The following is a 17,430-nucleotide window of genomic DNA, read 5'->3' on the forward strand; positions in this document are numbered from 1 at the left end:
ATGACTTAAAAACAAAATGTCCAAGTGAACTCCTGGTAGCTTGTCTTGGCAACCAAAAGCAAAAAAAAAAGTAATTTCAGATCACTCCTTAAAAAAATTAAGAATCTTAATTTCCAATAGAATAATTTACAGTGTTTTGAAGTCTTAAATGATGAATGTTCATTTCTTTTTTTTAATCAACCCCACACTATGTCTGTTCATATTTTTAAAAATTGTAACAGGATTAAATATGTTCAGGAATGGTTTAGATTAGTCAAGGCTTTCTGAGTAACTCTCAATACATGTTTCTGACATCTAAAGATAGCCTTCAGCAGCAAAGCCTGGCTTCAGGATCTTACCCAGTGCATTAAGCATTGCTCAGAAATCAGGTCAGGAGCTTTTAGTTGGTATTCTGGCTGAACGTATTTACAAAGTAGTATTTTCAACTACAAATTGTTTGCTTTAGTTTAGTCTAGAACCAATTTCTAGACTATAGAGCAGATTAAGTGTTTTCTTCAAACTTAATTGCTTCAACTGATATTCCATTTTGTGGATGAAAAGCAGTCTAATTACTGTGTCATTAATTATCTTAATTTAGCTGTAGGATGGTAGAATCAGGCTGCAACTATTTTTAGCATGTTATTTTGGAACTATATGAATTTGGAGTGGTTTGAGGAGGTTTCAGTTTGTCAGTTTATCTGATTTGTCATTGCAGCCTCAAGTCAGTGTCCTAAAAGAAGATTGGCCACCACCAGGGTGTTGCTTGAGTTAGGTCTAGCTTGTGAGCAATGTTGGGATGTGATAGATGACTGCTAGTGGACCTCTGCTGACTTGAGGGGCTGCTGGCAAATCCCCTGCTTTGCAGGTAAATTATCTAACACTGCTGGAGTTGTCAGCAGTGGGCACATACTTGAATTCTAGTAGAATCCCAACCCAAGCCCTTTTTGCAAAGCAGTGATGGTGCCCCCAGGAATTCAGTTCTCACCTCTCTCCTGCAAACTGCTTCCTGAGCTTTTATGTCCATTTGCTACCTTGTGTGATTTAGAGGTAAATAGACCTGTCCTCGTTGCCTCTTGAGCAGGTTTGAATGTCTGTTGGTTTTCATCACTTGTTTCTGTTGCATCAGTTTGCTTTTGCTCTATTTATAGAATGTGTGAGATTGCTGCTGACTGCAGAAGCACAAGTTGATGCTGCTGATAAAAATGGCTTTACACCCTTGTGTTCAGCAGTTGCTCAGGGACATGTCAAGTAAGTGAAGTGTCCAAGATTTTGCTTGTCAGCTGTTACTCAATATTGTATTCTCTTTTTATTACTATATATTATATGGTTCTTCATTACCTTACTGTTGCACTCCTAGTTATAAATGCTTTGAACTATAATGTATTGAAAGCATTTACAATGTTATTCCTATGCTGTTCTGGGTTTAATATTTTTCCACTGGTTCTGTCTCCAATTGCAGCTCATAAGGTTGATGAACATGTATTCTTAATAACTGGTCTACATGGGTGTCATAGCTTTGAATTTCTTACTTTTCTTCAAGTTATCAGCCATAATACAGCATTAACAGAAGAAGGAGAAAAGAGAACTATTCTTGCACTGATTTTTTGAAACATTGGTAACTGTGAATATCGTTCAGAGACAGAAGAACATTCACCTGTGTATTATCCAGAGCAATACAAAATCAAATGCTTTTAAAAACAAAACAGTTTTTTTCAAGGTTTAAGGGTGGGTTTTTTTGTATGACTATCTTGAAAATCAGAAGATTATGTATGAGTCAAAGAGTATTTCTAAGAGCATTCTTCAAAATACACTTACCATCATTTCCTTTTATGTTTTGAACCTCTTAGTTTTATAAATAATGGTGCTTTATGACAGCATGATTGGAAAATTCTGTCTTCTTTTTCTGCTAAGAACCAGTACACAACTACTCATCCATATGAGTTATTTCCTCCCTTCCCTTCACCAGAGGCTGATGTTGTTTTCCACTCTTCAGCTTTATTTTGTATCATAAAATCATAGCAAGAGTAACTGAAAGTTGGAAGCAACCATTAGACAACCTCTTCCAGAGCATCCTTATCCAGACAAAACTATTTTACAAATGCAAAATGTCTTAAAGAGCATAACTAGAAATCTTTATTGCAGATTTTATCTTTGGTTTTCCTTGTGTTTTAGTTTTTGATTCTTCTAATGCCACAATTTACTATTATTAAAGATTTTTACTGATACAACAGCATATAGGAGGGCAGTTTTGAGTGTTACTGTGCTGTGATAGGCCCTGATGCAACAATGAGGAAGAGTGGAATCACTGTCCTCATCATCTTCCATGAGTATATATCATTATATGACATTGGAGATTCTTGCAGCTTCTTGTAGGACTTGAACCTCATCAGCTAATGATTATTTTTTGCTGAAAGTCTTCATCCAGGGGCAGCAGGTTCCCACTAGGTGTTTTGAGCACAAAAATCCGTGACTAGTTAAATGTTTCAGTGTTCTACATAAAAAACTCTGTCACTACAGTAAATACCTTAGACTGTCTAAATAGGAAGCTACTTATTTCTCTGGCTTGCTCTCACAGCACTTTTTTAATATATCATCAGCTGTGTTAGGGTATTGCAGGGTTCATACTCTTTTCCCTTTCAATTATTTCTGTAGTATGATATCCTTAAACACTTTCCTTGCTTTCACTTTTCTTTAGATACTAAAAATAAAGCAATTTGTAAACATAGGCATGGAATAATCACAGTATCACAGTATCCACAAGGTTGGAAGAGACCTCACAGGTCATAAAGTCCAACCCTTTACCACAATTCTCAAGGCTAGACCGTGGCACCAAGTGCCACGTCCAATCCTGCCTTGAACAGCTCCAGGGACGGCGACTCCACCACCTCCCCGGGCAGCCCATTCCAGTGGCCAGTGACTCTCAGTGAAGAACTTTCTCCTCACCTCAAGCCTAAATTTCCCCTGACATAGCTTGAGGCTGTGATAATAACAGGGCAAGTCAAAAATATCAGAGACCAAAGGATGCAGGTTCTTGTTTTATTGATCATTGCAAAGTTCTGTCAGGGAACAAATCTGTAATAGGCAGAATTTGGGGCAATAGGTAGGGTCTGTTCCCCTTCAGATATTATGTTGTGTAGTCCATGTAATTTGCACTACAGGACTAAGAATCTGAGGTTAATGGCAGCACTAAACTGTCAATTACACAATACTTTCTGTGCCAGATTTCCCAGCCATTCCCCTGTGACATGTTCATTACACTTATTCCTGAACTGAGACTGTTGTTCCAGCCCTAGTTCTGTTATCATCACCAAAAAAGAAGTTCTTTGAGGCTGTTCAATAATATCCCCAACTCAGAAAATGGTTTTAGAAAGAACTTTCAAAATAGTTTCCCATGTACTCCAGGCCAGGCTGACCTTACCTGACCTTGAGGGGGAAAGTCAATGAAGCATTTCCAGTGTTACTCAATATAATGCAAAGCACCAATACAGCAGACTTAAAACTCAATCTGAGTTGCTTTGTGGAAGTGTCTTGTTATAGACCCATCTTATGATGACTTTTGTGACTGTATAGTTAGGATACCTGCTGGATATTTGATAGGACATTACTTTTATTTGGGGTTTTTTTCTGTTCATTTGAACATTTTCATAGAATCCTAGAATGGTTTGAATTGGAAGGGAGCTTAAAGGTCATCTAGTTCCAACCACCCTACCATGGGCAGGGACACCTCCCATTAGACCAGGTTGCTCAAAGCCTCATTCAGCCTGGTCTTAAATACTTCAGGAATGAGGCATCAGCAGCTTCCCTGGGCAACCTGTTCCAGTGTTCCATCACTGGAAGAACTTCCCAATATCTAATCTAAATCTACCCTGCTCTAGTTCAAACTCATTGCCACTTGTCCTATTACCACATATCCTTTTAAATAATCCCTTTCCAGCCTTCCAGCCAGCACTCTTCAGGTACTGGAAGGCTGCTATAAGGTTTTTCCAGAGCCTTCTCTTCTCCAGGAACTCTCTCAGTCTGTCATCATAGGAAAGATGCTCCAACTCCCTGATCATCGTTGTAGCCTTCCTCTGGACTGTCTCAAACAGATCCATTTTCTTGTGTTTGGGGCTCCACAGCTGGATATAGTACTCCAGGTGGCTCCTCACCAGAGCAGAGAAGCAGAATCACCTCCTTTTACCTGCTGGCCATTCTTTGGTCTGCCAGTGCACGTTGCCAGCCCATGTCAAGTGCCTCATCCACCAGTAACCCTAAGTCCTTCTCTGCAGGGCTGCTCTCAGTCCACTGTCACTCAGTCTGTATTTGTGCTTGGGATTGCCCCAACTCAGGTTAGGTGCAGGAACTGCAGCTCAGTAATTAATATTATCTGGTTTATTCTATTCTAAACCTCCGTGTAATCTTTAATTTGATTGATTTTTTTTGATTAAATAGTAGCTTATTTGCACTTTATTATATATTTCTATTTTTGTCTATAGCTTCCTTTGTTTTAAGTATTTTGTCATCGAATTTGTTATAAGCATGGTCTCCTAACCTGTAGTTATTTAGCATTGCATTAATTGTTTTGTGGTTTTATTATTTATATGCTTCTGTTTAAAATATTGAGCCAGAGACATGGGGAATTAGATTTGTTTACAGCTTTTATTTGAACTGCAAAGGAAATAGACTGGCGTTAAGATGTTTTGAAAGTCTTGAGAGCTGCTGAAAACATAAGTTTGGGGAGGGAAAGAGAGAACATGGCATGAGAACTGGGAAGAAAGATGGATCTTGTGCTGCAGAGTTGTGAGGAAGTATGTTGCCCTAGGCAATTATCCCTTTTTTTTCCTTCTCAAAGTATTTGAAATATTAGTACTCAGAAAATAAATGTCACTTTCTTTCACAGCTGAAGGTTGTTATTAAGCAGCTATCATCAACTATTTGCTAGCCTTGTGAAATCAGATATTTTACATTCACATTTTTAAATGCAGCTGTAGTAGTTAAAGGTTTGAATTGTCTGTCTTTATACATTTACATAAAATTATAACTTATATTGTGTATATGTGATGGCTAAAACCAGAGGTAGATCTGTATGTTAAAAATCAGTGCTTGATTTAAAAATGTTGAAAAGTTACACAGAAGTTTTGAATGTCAAATATAAGATAATTTGACTACCTCATTGTTTGCTGTAGGTGTGCAGAATTATTAATTATGTATCAGGCTGATATTAACCATGCTGCTGAAAGAGGACAGACACCTTTGTACCTGGCCTGTAAAAATGGAAATAATGATTGTATTAAGCTATTGTTGGAAAGTGGAGCAGATCGAACTGTTAAAACCAGCGTAAGTTAAAATAGTTTGTGAAATTAGAGTATCTTGTATAGTACTGAGTAACTGAAAACAGCTAAGAAATATTTACATTTAAATATCTATTTATAGTTTACAGCTGGAACAAACCTTGTAATTTGGAAATAATATTTTGTTCTTCTCATCATACTTTCTGTTTGCTTTTTTTTAAGCCATGTATTGTCCAAAATCTCCTACATTACAGGACTCCCTTATTGTTTTAAGTATTTCAGATCCCACCTGCAGTTTGCTGCAGATTTTTAATTCAGCTCTGGATTTGCAAAGCAGATCAAGAGTTATTTGACTAATTTTTAAGGTGGAGAAGTTGTGACTGGGGTTTTGTTGTATCTTTTGTGTTTCAATGCCTTATTGGTGTCCTTCAGGGGATCTGCCACCCCCAGATTTGTCAATTAGCGTTGTAAAGTCTGATATATCACAAATGGGAGAATGTGCCCCCCCCCAAAAAGTGTATACAGGAAAAATGGAGGAGAATTAATGCCTAAGTATTGACCTTTTCAGGTGTTTTCCTAAAGTTTTTCCTAAGACTTTGGCCTAAACGTAGTAAGAAATGTGGAATGTAGGCTGTCTGGAAACACAGCACTAAGAGTATTGTTTCCACAGTACATTCTACTCCCCTATTACACTGGGGGTTTTGGGTTGTTGGGGGGTTTTATTCATTTATTTTGGATTTGGAAAGTATATATATTTGCCTTTAAAGTTATGATTTCAACACCATGAAAATATGTGACGACAAATTGATTAATGGAATGTGAAACAAATTATTAATTAATAGAATCATGTTAGTTCAGTACATGATAAGGAAACAGTTTATTAGCAGCATGTAACTTCTATATCACTTGGACTCTTCTGAAAATTGAAATTCTCCTGACTGCTGAACTGCCCCTGGAGAAAGCTATTAAATTCTTTCTGCTACATTTTCTCCCCTGTCTTTTGTCCACCCCATTCACATACAAGAAGCTCTGTTTTTCCAGAGGATTGTTATGTCACTCTTGCTTGTCTTTTTAATTTCCAAACACATCCTTCAATTCAGATTCTTTGCTGATTTAGGTTCTGCAGACAATTTTCTATGTGTTTGGTGGGAGTGTGCTTTTTTCCTTTTGCTCTGTGGTTTTTTAGGATGGCTGGTCACCAGTTCATGCAACAGTGGATTCTGGTAATGTTGACAGTCTCAAGCTTCTTATGTACTATGGAGAGCCAAACAACGGAAACCCTTTGACTGATGCAGAACCTAATTTAGACTACTTTGCTTTGGAGAAGAGAGAAGACAACTACAGCAGTAGATTAAAGCCTGTTATTTCTGCAGATCTCCTCAACCATGCTGACAAAGAGGGTTGGACTGCTGCCCACATAGCAGCCTCAAAAGGCTTTAAGGTCAGTCTATATGGACAAGTTACTGTAACCTGACAGAATTTAGGCAAGATGAATCTTTTTTCTCTTTGAAGAACTAAAAGTTAGATGTGAAATCTAAGTTTGTTATCTAGTTTATTGTCATGCTTGATTTAACAGAGATAGAGATACTTCTAGTGGACAATTTATTCCAGAAGCTGCTTTTGGGGCAGCAATGGAAAGAGAAAACACAAGTATTTGAGTTTCAGATTTTCAAAGTGATTTTCAAAGTGATATTGAGGTGAATGTCACTCTAAATGTCATTTCATTGAGTGTCAAATCATTACAGATGCTAGATGGACCTAGCTTCCAGTTAAGGATGGCTAAACTATGAACAATTTTTCCTGTGAGAGGGAGGAAAATACATTGTAGGAGCAAATTTATGCAGTAATATGTTGTTTAATTTGTTATTTTGGGCAGCATTTTAGCAGGCAATGAATATGTTTTTTGGGGGTTGGGATAACTGACGTGGAGAATGACCTGAAAGGCTTTGTTGATGATAAACAGGAAGATTTCTGGAAATTGGATACTGCTTGAAGTATTTGACATCAGAAGCTTTACACTTCTAGCACTGACCCTTTAAAAGATTTTTGAGGGGTTTTGTGACAGCTGTCAGTCAGGTATTACTGTGAAACTTTTACCCAGGGAGAAAATAGAGAACACTAAACAGAAAAGAGAGTGAATTTGGGGAAAATACAGTCCAAGACTTCAAAAATCACACTTATGATTACATACATAATTCAGTATTTATCAATATATTGGGTTTTTTTTCCTGGTAAATTTACTGATACATTTCAAATAAGCACAGATTTAAGACTAAACTTATTAAATTATATATTTTTAGGGAACAACTACTACTTACTCTGTATTTTACGTTGCATAGTCAATATTCCATTACCAGTGTCTGTTAGCAGATGCAGACTCTTAATTCAGTTTCTATTCATTTAAATTTAGGTGGAGTTAGTATTTGTTACAGTCTGCAAATACCTAAATAATTTACATCATGTTGTGTCTTTCTGCAATTATATAAGCCACAGGAGCTTGGAAGCCAGATTTTATTTGCTGTCTAAAAGAGGCATTGGCTAGCTGGTCTTTCTGAAGGCTCTGGTATTGGAAGTCTTCAAATATGTCTTTCATGAATAACTCATGGTTTTGAATTTCTGAGTGCATTCCAAATCAACTGTTCAATAACACTGGTTTTGAAGGCTCAGGATATTCTCTCAGATGATGAAGGCAGTATATAGCTGGCAATTGGATTCTTGGTTTTGATGTTGCAGACACTTTATATAATTGCACTTGATTAAATGCACTTATTGACTTGAGAGATGTTTGAGATAATTTAGAAGCTGAGGAAAGCTTAATAGAATCATAGAATCAACCAGGTTGGAAGAGACCTCCGAGATCATCCAGTCCAACCTAGCACCCACCCATCTTCAAGTACTGTTAACATTTCAGCTTCATTCTCTAATCCTTTATCTGCACTACGTGTCATGCAGGCACTACATAAACAGCACTAGCACTGGCACTGGCACCCTTTCCTTTAAAGATTGCTGGCTGCCATTGCTTAGAGGTGAATTACTCTACAGCATCCTAGCTGCTATTTCATGGGCAGAAGATCCAGCAAAGCTTCTCATTTTACTAAGGAAATCACCCTCATTTCTTTGTTATCTTCCACTTCTTTCTTCACTTTTTACTTCCTGCTTTCAGTCTCATGGTTCAGTCTCCTGCCTTCTGCTGTCTTTGCCATTCATTGCTTCTATTTGAGAAACAAACTTAACTTACTAACCTGGGCAGAAAACATGCTCTTTTTTTTTTTTTTTCCCAGGTTGTTTGTTTGTTGTTAATTTTCATCTGGCAAAGTTAATGAGCTAATTGAATTTAAAACCAGAAGTTCTTACAAGTGCAGAAGCACAATCTGATAACATTTCATCCCACAGAAAAATACACCTTGACTGTTATGGTCATGAGAGGTGTCAGAAAAAGGCCAAAGTCTTTCTATTAGAACAGCCATAAAAATATGTAACAGTAGCCAAACAAGTCACTGTTCTGAATGGGAATACTTAATTTTCAAGATTTGGTATTTCCAAGATTTGATTTCTCTGCTTTGATCAACCCCAGGAGTTATTAATACACCATTCACTAGTATCACTTCACTAGTATCAACTGGTGTTATCTTTTAATATGGATATCTGTCCCTGAAAGGAATGTCTGAGGATGACAAAGCTTTCATGAAGGCCACCTGTATTGTTGCTGAATGGGTGATGATAAAAACCAGGATTTCATCAGTCTTCTAACTGCTGCTAAATCAACATATGAGTGTAGTTTTGTGAGGGCTTTCCCCCTCCACCCCAGGTAGTTTGGGAGCATCAATATATATTTCTTTTTTCATGTATGATCATGCCAATATGAATTTATAAGCTAGTAGCTTGTTTCTATTGAATTGTCAGGAATTATTCTTCTGTTGAGTATATGGCTTTTTCTGATTTTAAGAGGCCATCACATTGTTGGTATCCACAAAATGTTTATGGTCTGGTTTTAATAGAAATGAATTTTTATTTCACTGCATTATTACAGTGCTTACTGAAATTGAAGTTTAGCTGCTAAAGAGGCTTGCAAGCCAATTTTAGAATGATTGGGACTTTTTGCTGTGTCACACTCAGATGTCAGGCATGATGAAAACTCCTACTTGGTGAATTGCAAAGTGTAAACTAGTTTTATGAAGTGCCATCTGAACAGATTCATTGATTAGCCTATATTAAGATTTAGAATAGATTTTGTTAGTATTGCTTGAGTACAGAGAGCAAGCTGTTCAAAACAGGATGCATATTTGGGCTTCTGTTTCCATATCTGAATACCTAAACTGTGGCCAGATGTTAAGAATTTCTCAATTCAACTGATTAGCACTTGATGCTTGGAGACTGTAGGAGCCTGACTGTGCATGTCCTGCTTTTTCAAAGTCTTGATTTGAGACTGAAATCTGCTATAAAATACTTTCACTCTTGGCTTTCAACTCTTTGAGGAACATTATTTGGATGCTGATATATTGAAACTCTGTAGCTGGCTGTCTTTGGAAATCCATATATAAGAATTTCAATTAGAAGTCTAACTGCATATTGGTAGAACTCTTTAGTACAGCAAATAGACAATTAAATAATACAGTTCTTACCTTTGCAGAACTGTCTAGAAATCCTTTGTAGCCACGGTGGACTAGAAGCTGAGAGAAAAGATAAGTGTAACCGAACACTGCATGATGTTGCTACTGATGATTGCAAACACCTTCTAGAAAACTTAAGTAAGTAAATGCTATATGCACTATACAAACAATATTTTGGTAAAGAGCTTGTGGGATGAAAATGAGAAATATTAAAAGGGTAGTTGTTGCTTTTTTGGAAGCACAAAATTAAGTTTCCTTAAGCTAGCATTGCAAAAGCATATGGTAGAATTTTGTTGGAGATATTAAGTTACAGGTGCCTTTGTATTTCAACCACTTGAAAAGATGGTGTATAATGTACATGTGCAAACATCCATATTCTCTTAAAATGTCTTCATTTTGTATTCCTAATTTAATTACTAGCTACTATTTCCAAGTCTACTTTCTTCTTCTCTTCAAATTCTTGCAGAAAAATCACACAGTGGTGGATAGCTGTCAAATTTCCTCATGTTAAGCTAATCATCTAAACACATCTGAATCTCCTTTTAAAGAATGGTTTTGTCAATTGGTTCTTGTTGAGCAGATCATTTGCTTTATTCCTTAAGTTATTCTTAGGGACAGCATCAAGCAATTGTTTCCAGCATCAGGAACTTCTGATTTTAACTTTGATGGAATTTGTCATTGTCTTCCTTCTTTATAAGTTCTCTCAAAATTCAGGAGGAGGCTGATCCTTAGACATCTTGAGATAGAACTTCATCTCTCCACTCAGAAGTTCTGCCTTTCCTACTTCTCTGTAGAGTCAGAAGAGTTGTCTTGTACATTAGTATGCTTTATATTTGTTGACCTTTTTCATGTTTGTATAGTGGGATGTAGGGCTGTAGGTGGTTAGGTTCACTCAATATCAAAAAAATAAGGAAGCTTTCTATGTGCTGCCTCTGATTTTCCTTTTCAGCTGTAGGTACTGTAGGTATTTTTCTCTTTTACTGTAGCTACACTTACTTTATGTCCTATTAGAAGCTCTCCTGTGTTCTGCTTCTTTGTAAGATGAGGTCAATATCTGAAAGCTGAATCTGTAGCCTCTTAAATTGATGCTTGTATTATTTTCATTGGTTGTAGTACCCTCTTTCCCTGTTAGGCCTAGCATGAACCCCACTGCTCTTACCAGATCACAACCTTTGGACTCCGTTTATCTTCTCTTTCCTTTGTTAGGCCTGTAGTTAGCATCCGTGCAATCACAGAATGGTTTAGGTTGGAAGAGAGCTCAAAGATCCTCTAGTTCCAACCCCCCACCATAGGCAGGGACACCTCCCACTAGAACAGGTCATTCAAGGCTCCTGTAATATCAGATCTGTGGGAGTTTGGAAACACTGCTTTCCTCTGAGTCTGTGCTTCAGCAAGCCAAGACTGCCCTTTGAGTAAGCTGTGTATGTATCATCCTCTGCCTTCCTCACAGCCCTGTAAAGTTTCCACTGTAAGGAATTATATGGATGCAGGACAGATCCCAAAGACTAGGGGCCAGGATTGCTAGTTGTGTCTCAGAGATCATGTGCACTGAAATTGAGACATACACTGTGCCTCTGTCCCAGAGGCCCATTTCCTTCCAGAGAACTCTGTATTTCTTATAGCCATTGCTCATTTCCCTGAGGTCCAGCCATTAGAAAGGCAAGCCATTGATACATTTCTCACAATCCCACATCTGAAGGATGCCTTTGAGTAATCTTTTCCCTGTGGTAGGCTAGCAAGTTTAAATCAGAGCTTTTCTGACATCAGAAAAAAACTTCACTGTTTTTGTATCAGATGAAGACTTCTGAACTCAAAAGGAAGACTAAGATCATGCTGCAAGATTTCATAAGAAGATGGTTTTGGATTGGATTGTTTGTTTCATTTTGTTTGGGGTTTTTATGGAGCACTTAGTTAATTTCAGGGATGTTTTCTGAAAGGTACTGGTTTGGCATTAGTTTCATTTTCAGTTTCATTGCCTTCCAGATAATCCATATGGAGAGCTGCTTCTGTTGAACTGTATTCCATTTTTTCAAAAGCCCAAGATTTTAAATAGCATCATTAATTTTGTTTGCAGAGTGCATGTGTAAATGTTCTACTTTATCTTTTTTAATATTTTGTCAATTAATTTTATAGGAAATCATATCATCACAGAATGGTTTAGGTTGGAAGACACCTTAAAGATCATCCAGTTCCAGCCCACTGCCATAGGCAGGGACACCTCCCACTAGAACAGGTCACTCAAGGCTTCATCCAACCTTGAACACCTCCAGGGAGAGAGCATCCACAACCTCCCTGGGCAACCTGTGCCAGTGTCTCACCACCCTCACTGTAAAGAACACTTTCCTAACATCTAGTTTGAATCTCCCCTCTGCCAGTTTAAACCCATTACCTCTCATCCTGTCATTACAAGACCTTGTAAATAGTCCCTCCTCAGCCTTCCTGTAGGCCTCCTTCAGATACTGGAAGGCCACTATAAGGTCTTCTTGAAGCCTTCTCTCTTCCAAGCTGAAGAGCCCTAACTCTTGTAGCCTGTCCTCATAGCAGAGGTACTCCAACCCTCTGAGCATCTTTGTGGCCCTCCTCTGGACTCACTCCAATATCTCCATGTCCTTCTTGTGTTGGGGGCTCCAGAACTGCACACAGTACTCCAGGTGAGGTCTGACGAGAGCAGAGCAAAGGGGCAGAATCCCTTCCCTTGCCCTGCTGACCACACTTTTCCTGCTGCAGCCCAGGACACGGTTGCTGTCTGGGCTACACGTGCACACTGCCAGCTCCTGTTGAGCTTTTCATCAACCCAGACCCCCAGGTCCTTTTCCTCAGGGCTTCCAAGTGATTTTCTGTCTTAGCATTTCACTTAGGACATATTTGGCTCAGCTAACTTTTCCACTTGTGCACAAGTGTCATAACCTTCCTTTCTGTACTGATAAGAATAATGTGAATGACCACAATAAATGGAACCATTAAGATGCCAGCTACTACTGCCTGTCTTCATTTATAAGCAATTAGTCTGTAAAGAGGAAATAAAGATTGGATGAGATTTGTCTTGCTTCCTGTTATTTAACCATAATAACAACAACAATATTTTGTATTGTAAAGAAAAAAAAACCCCAAACATAGATACCATAATGTTTGTTTCTTCAGTGCTCTGGTTTTGTTGTGGTGACCTGTGCTGCTCACTAACGTTTGCTTGTTTGTAGCAAGAGTTATTGTGTAGCTTTTCTTTGCAATATTAAATAATAGTGGTCTATAATAATAGGATTTTTTAAATTGGATTTTGCAGCTTTTCTCATTCTTGGTTTTCTGGTTTTCAACAGATGCTCTTAATCTACCTGTGAGGATTTCTGTCAGTGGCATTGAACCAACCCATTGTGGTGCAGAGGAATTTGACACAGAAACCACAATATGTGCTTTAAATATTCGCAAACAGACATCATGGGATGATTTTTCCAAAGCCGTGAGTCAGGCAGTGACAAACCATTTCCATGCAATCACTTCTGATGGATGGAGGAGCCTAGAGGACCTGTCATATAACAGTGCTGCAGAATCCAACATTGGCCTCAGTGCAAGCAGTATATTATCTGTCAAACTAGGTATCAATATTAGTGTTTCCTCTAGATTTGTGAAATCTTATGAGTAGGATAAAAATATCTTTATATTTCTGTTTATTTTAAAGCTTAGACTAAGAAAAAACAATACTAAAATGAAACTTGGAACAGTGCTAGCCTGAAAGCATCCTTTCCTTTTAGCTATGTGTATCATACAATTCATTAAGCACTTTATTGTCACCTGGGAGACCTTGTGGTTGTATGTTAGTTAGTCCTTTACTGAGTTTAGAACTCCAGAGGAGAGGTGAAACAAAACCATTTGAAGCAAAGCCCAAGCTGTCTTTACTGTAATTCCAGAATGTACAGTAAATCCAGACTGTAAATCATCACATACATAGAACAGAACTACTCCTGTTTTATGTAACTTGATTTATCAAGGTGAATCAGAAAATTCTTTGAAATGATGAGATTGGCCAAAATGTGGTAGGAGAAGTAACAGTTGCATAGTATTCTGAAAATTCATGTGCTTCATCTTCATTCCCCTTCCCCTCCCCACCCCTATAAATCTCACCTATACATATTAGACTGGGCAAATTATCTTTTTTTTTAGCTTTATTTTATATGTAAATATGTAAAGACAGGCTAGCTAGTAAATTTGTGTCCCAAACTGGCATGAATCATTGGTAACCATACTAAGTAATAGTATGGTTTATTACACGGAACTCATGTGGTTGTCAAATCTGTCAGTGTGTGCACATCATCTTCATAAGCAAGTGAATATGCTCGAGCACAGAGCACTTCATACAGATAGAGAGAATATATCTTTTTTCTTTTCTTTTTGACAGGAAACATTTCATGGTCAACAGGTCAGATTTTTTCCCAGCCACCGTGGGACTTCTTGAAGAACAACAGAGCTGAGCATATTACAGTGTTTCTGTTTGGTAATTTTCAATTCATAATTTTCAGGTTTTAATGTTAAGGCACTTCATATGAAATACATAATTTGAGAATCATTTGCTACTGGTTTTATTCTACAATGTTTCTTGATCCTCTGAAATGTATTCAATTCATTAACTAAATTTGAACAGTGTGGCCAGTAGGATGAGGGAGGTTATTCTTCCCCTGTACTCAGCACTGGTCAGGGCACACCTTGAGTACTGTGTCCAGTTCTGGGCCCCTCAATTCAAGAGAGATGTTGAGGTGCTGGAAGGTATCCAGAGAAGGGTGATAAAGCTGGTGAGGGTCCTGGAACACAAACCCTATGAGGAGAGGCTGAGGGAGCTGGGAATGTGCAGCCTGGAGAAGAGGAGGCTCAGGGCTGACCTCATTGCTGTCTACAGCTACCTGAAGGGAGGTTCTAGCCAGGTGGGGGTTTGCCTCTTCTCCCAGGCAACCAGCAATAGAACAAGGGGACACAGTCTCAAGTTGTGCTGGGGGAAGTACAGGCTGGATGTTAGGAGGAAGCTCTTCACAGAAAGAGTGATTTGCCATTGGAATGGGCTGCCCAGGGAGGTGGTGGAGGCACCGTCCCTGGAGGTGTTCAAGAAAAGCCTGGATGAGGCACTTAGTGCCATGGTCTTGTTGACTGGATAGGGCTGGGGGATAGGTTGGCCTGGATGATCTTGGAGGTCTCTTCCAACCTGGTTGATTCTGTGATTCTATGATTCTACAACATTTAGAAAACATAGCACATAGAAGCTTTACTACCTTTTTCAGTTCTACAGCCATATCCATTTTACTTACATTGTGGATACCTGTGAATATGTTGCTACCTAAAATGCCTTTCACTTCTTACCATTTTAATTTGTATAGTCTGTAATTTTAGGTGATTGCTGTAGACTACTGCATGAAAAGCCTGTGTGTCCATCATACATGTTTATAAATGTGAAAGATGTACAAAATCTGTTTGTGTATCTCCTTTTTAAAGGTCCTCAAGAAGGCTGTCTAGATAGTGTGACTTATGCATCTATGATCCACCTTCAGACACTTCAGAATTACCTCCGCCTGGTAAATACCATGCTGGCTCCTCTCTGCATGCTATTTATGTGTGAAAATACTTTTGCTACAGTGTTGCTTTAAAACTTTAATCTTCTGCTCTGTGAAAGAATATCAAGACTTCTAAAAAATAAAATGGAAGGAAAGCTATCACTTTAAAATAAAGTTCTCCTTCTTACTCCAATAACTTTACTCACATGAGAACATTATTTGCTTTGATTAGCTGCCACCTGATAAGTGAGCTACTTAAGAAAATACATCAAGAGCTCTGTGATGTCATCTTTTTCCAAAGTTATTTCACTGCACTTCTTGAGGGGATTGTAAATTTGAATAATATTCATGTAAACAATTATTTGAGTCTTTCATTTAATTATTTCCTTACACAGTTATCTTCTGAAACAAGTTTTAATTATTTTTTTCCTAACAATTTAGGAGTTAACTTTTAAGATCTTTTCACATTGCTAATCAGATCAGAATTAGTTTGAAATCTGCACAATTTCTGCTATGTCATTGAATAGTTTTTTATGTTGTTAGAAATGTTCTGTGCCATAGGTTTCTGTTGTATTTAGCAGTATCACCCAATGATGAGTTGTTTCCCTTTGCTGGCTTTTCAGAGGTAAAGTCATTTTAGAAGAGCTCTGTGCCATAGGTTTCTGTTGTATTTAGCAGTATCACTCAATGATGAGCTGTTTCCCTTTGCTGGCTTTTCAGAGGTAAAGTCATTTTAGAAGAGCTCTGTGCCATAGGTTTCTGTTGTATTTAGCAGTATCACCCAATGATATGAGTTGTTTCCCTTTGCTGGCTTTTCAAAGGTAAAGTCATTTTAGAAGAGCTCTGTGCCATAGGTTTCTGTTGTATTCAGCTATATCACCCAATGATGAGTTGTTTCCCTTTGCTGGCTTTTCAGAGGTAAAGTCATTTTAGAAGAGCTCTGTGCCATAGGTTTCTGTTGTATTTAGCAGTATCACTCAATGATGAGTTGTTTCCCTTTGCTGGCTTTTCAGAGGTAAAGTCATTTTAGAAGAGTTCTGTGATGTAGGTTTCTGTTGTATTTAGCAGTATCATCCAATGATGAGTTGTTCCCTTTGCTGACTTTTCAGAGGTAAAGTCATTTTAGAAGAGTTAAGTGATGTAGGTTTCTGTTGTATTTAGCAGTATCACCCAATGATGAGTTGTTTCCCTTTGCTGGCTTTTCAGAGGTAAAGTCATTTTGCAGTTAAGACAGATGAAATCATTTTAATTCTACTGTACGATTCTGTTTCAGTGGAAATGAAGTCCTTAGTCTAAATTCTTAACGTTAGCAGTGATTTTAACTACTCCTCGATGATTTTAACATCATGCTGGTTTACCTATCTTCAAAACCAAGAAAATATTTGCAAATCCTAGGTCCTCCTTCATTCATGAATTTTACAAGTTTTACAGATTGTTATAGTGACCTTTTTCATGTAGTTTTACAAGTCAGGATATAAATTTATCAGTCTGTTTTAAGGATGTTGAATGCAATTATTTCCTGTTTTGAAACTAACATAGTACAGAGTACCAACTCCAGTAGTGCAAACCAAAGAATTTTGTCTGTTCAGGTGCTGATTGTCTCATCTAGATTTAAAAAAAAACAAACTCAAGTTGGTGAATTTTCAAGAACCATTTATTGTCTGTCCATAGGTTGAACAATACCATAATGTCATTTTCCATGGTCCAGAAGGAAGCTTGCAGGACTACATAGCGTATCAGATAGCAGCCTGCATCAAGGTATTAACACAAACATAGGAAGTAAATTAGTTCATAAATTAGAGTTTTCCTGATTTCACCAAGTCTATAAATTTTCAACACAGCAAAAGCAAGTGTCTGCAGGATCTACATGTGAAATTGTTAGAGTTGAAGTGGATGCTGGTTTCTCCAAGGAGCAGCTCGCAGAACTGCTCATCAATAGCGGTAAGATTATTTCAGCAGGACTGGTTTTGGTAATTTGTAGGAAAAGATTTGATGGTGTAAAATAAAGAAATACAGGAGAACATGTTGCATAGTGGGTGG

The 17,430-nt window shown here is 37.8% G+C and overlaps 1 protein-coding gene across 2 annotated transcripts in view; it reads left to right on the forward strand.

Annotated features, from left to right (window-relative positions):
- CTTNBP2 (cortactin binding protein 2) overlaps positions 1-17,430 on the forward strand; it is a 91,303-nt gene that overhangs the window by 49,485 nt on the left and 24,388 nt on the right. For both annotated transcript variants that reach the window (XM_064142067.1, XM_064142066.1), the window contains exons 6-14: positions 1,128-1,227; positions 5,145-5,295; positions 6,436-6,690; positions 9,880-9,997; positions 13,174-13,449; positions 14,250-14,345; positions 15,332-15,411; positions 17,062-17,148; positions 17,232-17,331. In XM_064142067.1, coding sequence (XP_063998137.1) covers positions 1,128-1,227; positions 5,145-5,295; positions 6,436-6,690; positions 9,880-9,997; positions 13,174-13,449; positions 14,250-14,345; positions 15,332-15,411; positions 17,062-17,148; positions 17,232-17,331 — 1,263 coding nt within the window. The remainder of the gene's footprint in view (positions 1-1,127; positions 1,228-5,144; positions 5,296-6,435; positions 6,691-9,879; positions 9,998-13,173; positions 13,450-14,249; positions 14,346-15,331; positions 15,412-17,061; positions 17,149-17,231; positions 17,332-17,430) is intronic.

The sequence above is a fragment of the Pogoniulus pusillus genome, chromosome 4 (assembly GCF_015220805.1).
Source record: "Pogoniulus pusillus isolate bPogPus1 chromosome 4, bPogPus1.pri, whole genome shotgun sequence".
NCBI lineage: Eukaryota > Metazoa > Chordata > Aves > Piciformes > Lybiidae > Pogoniulus > Pogoniulus pusillus.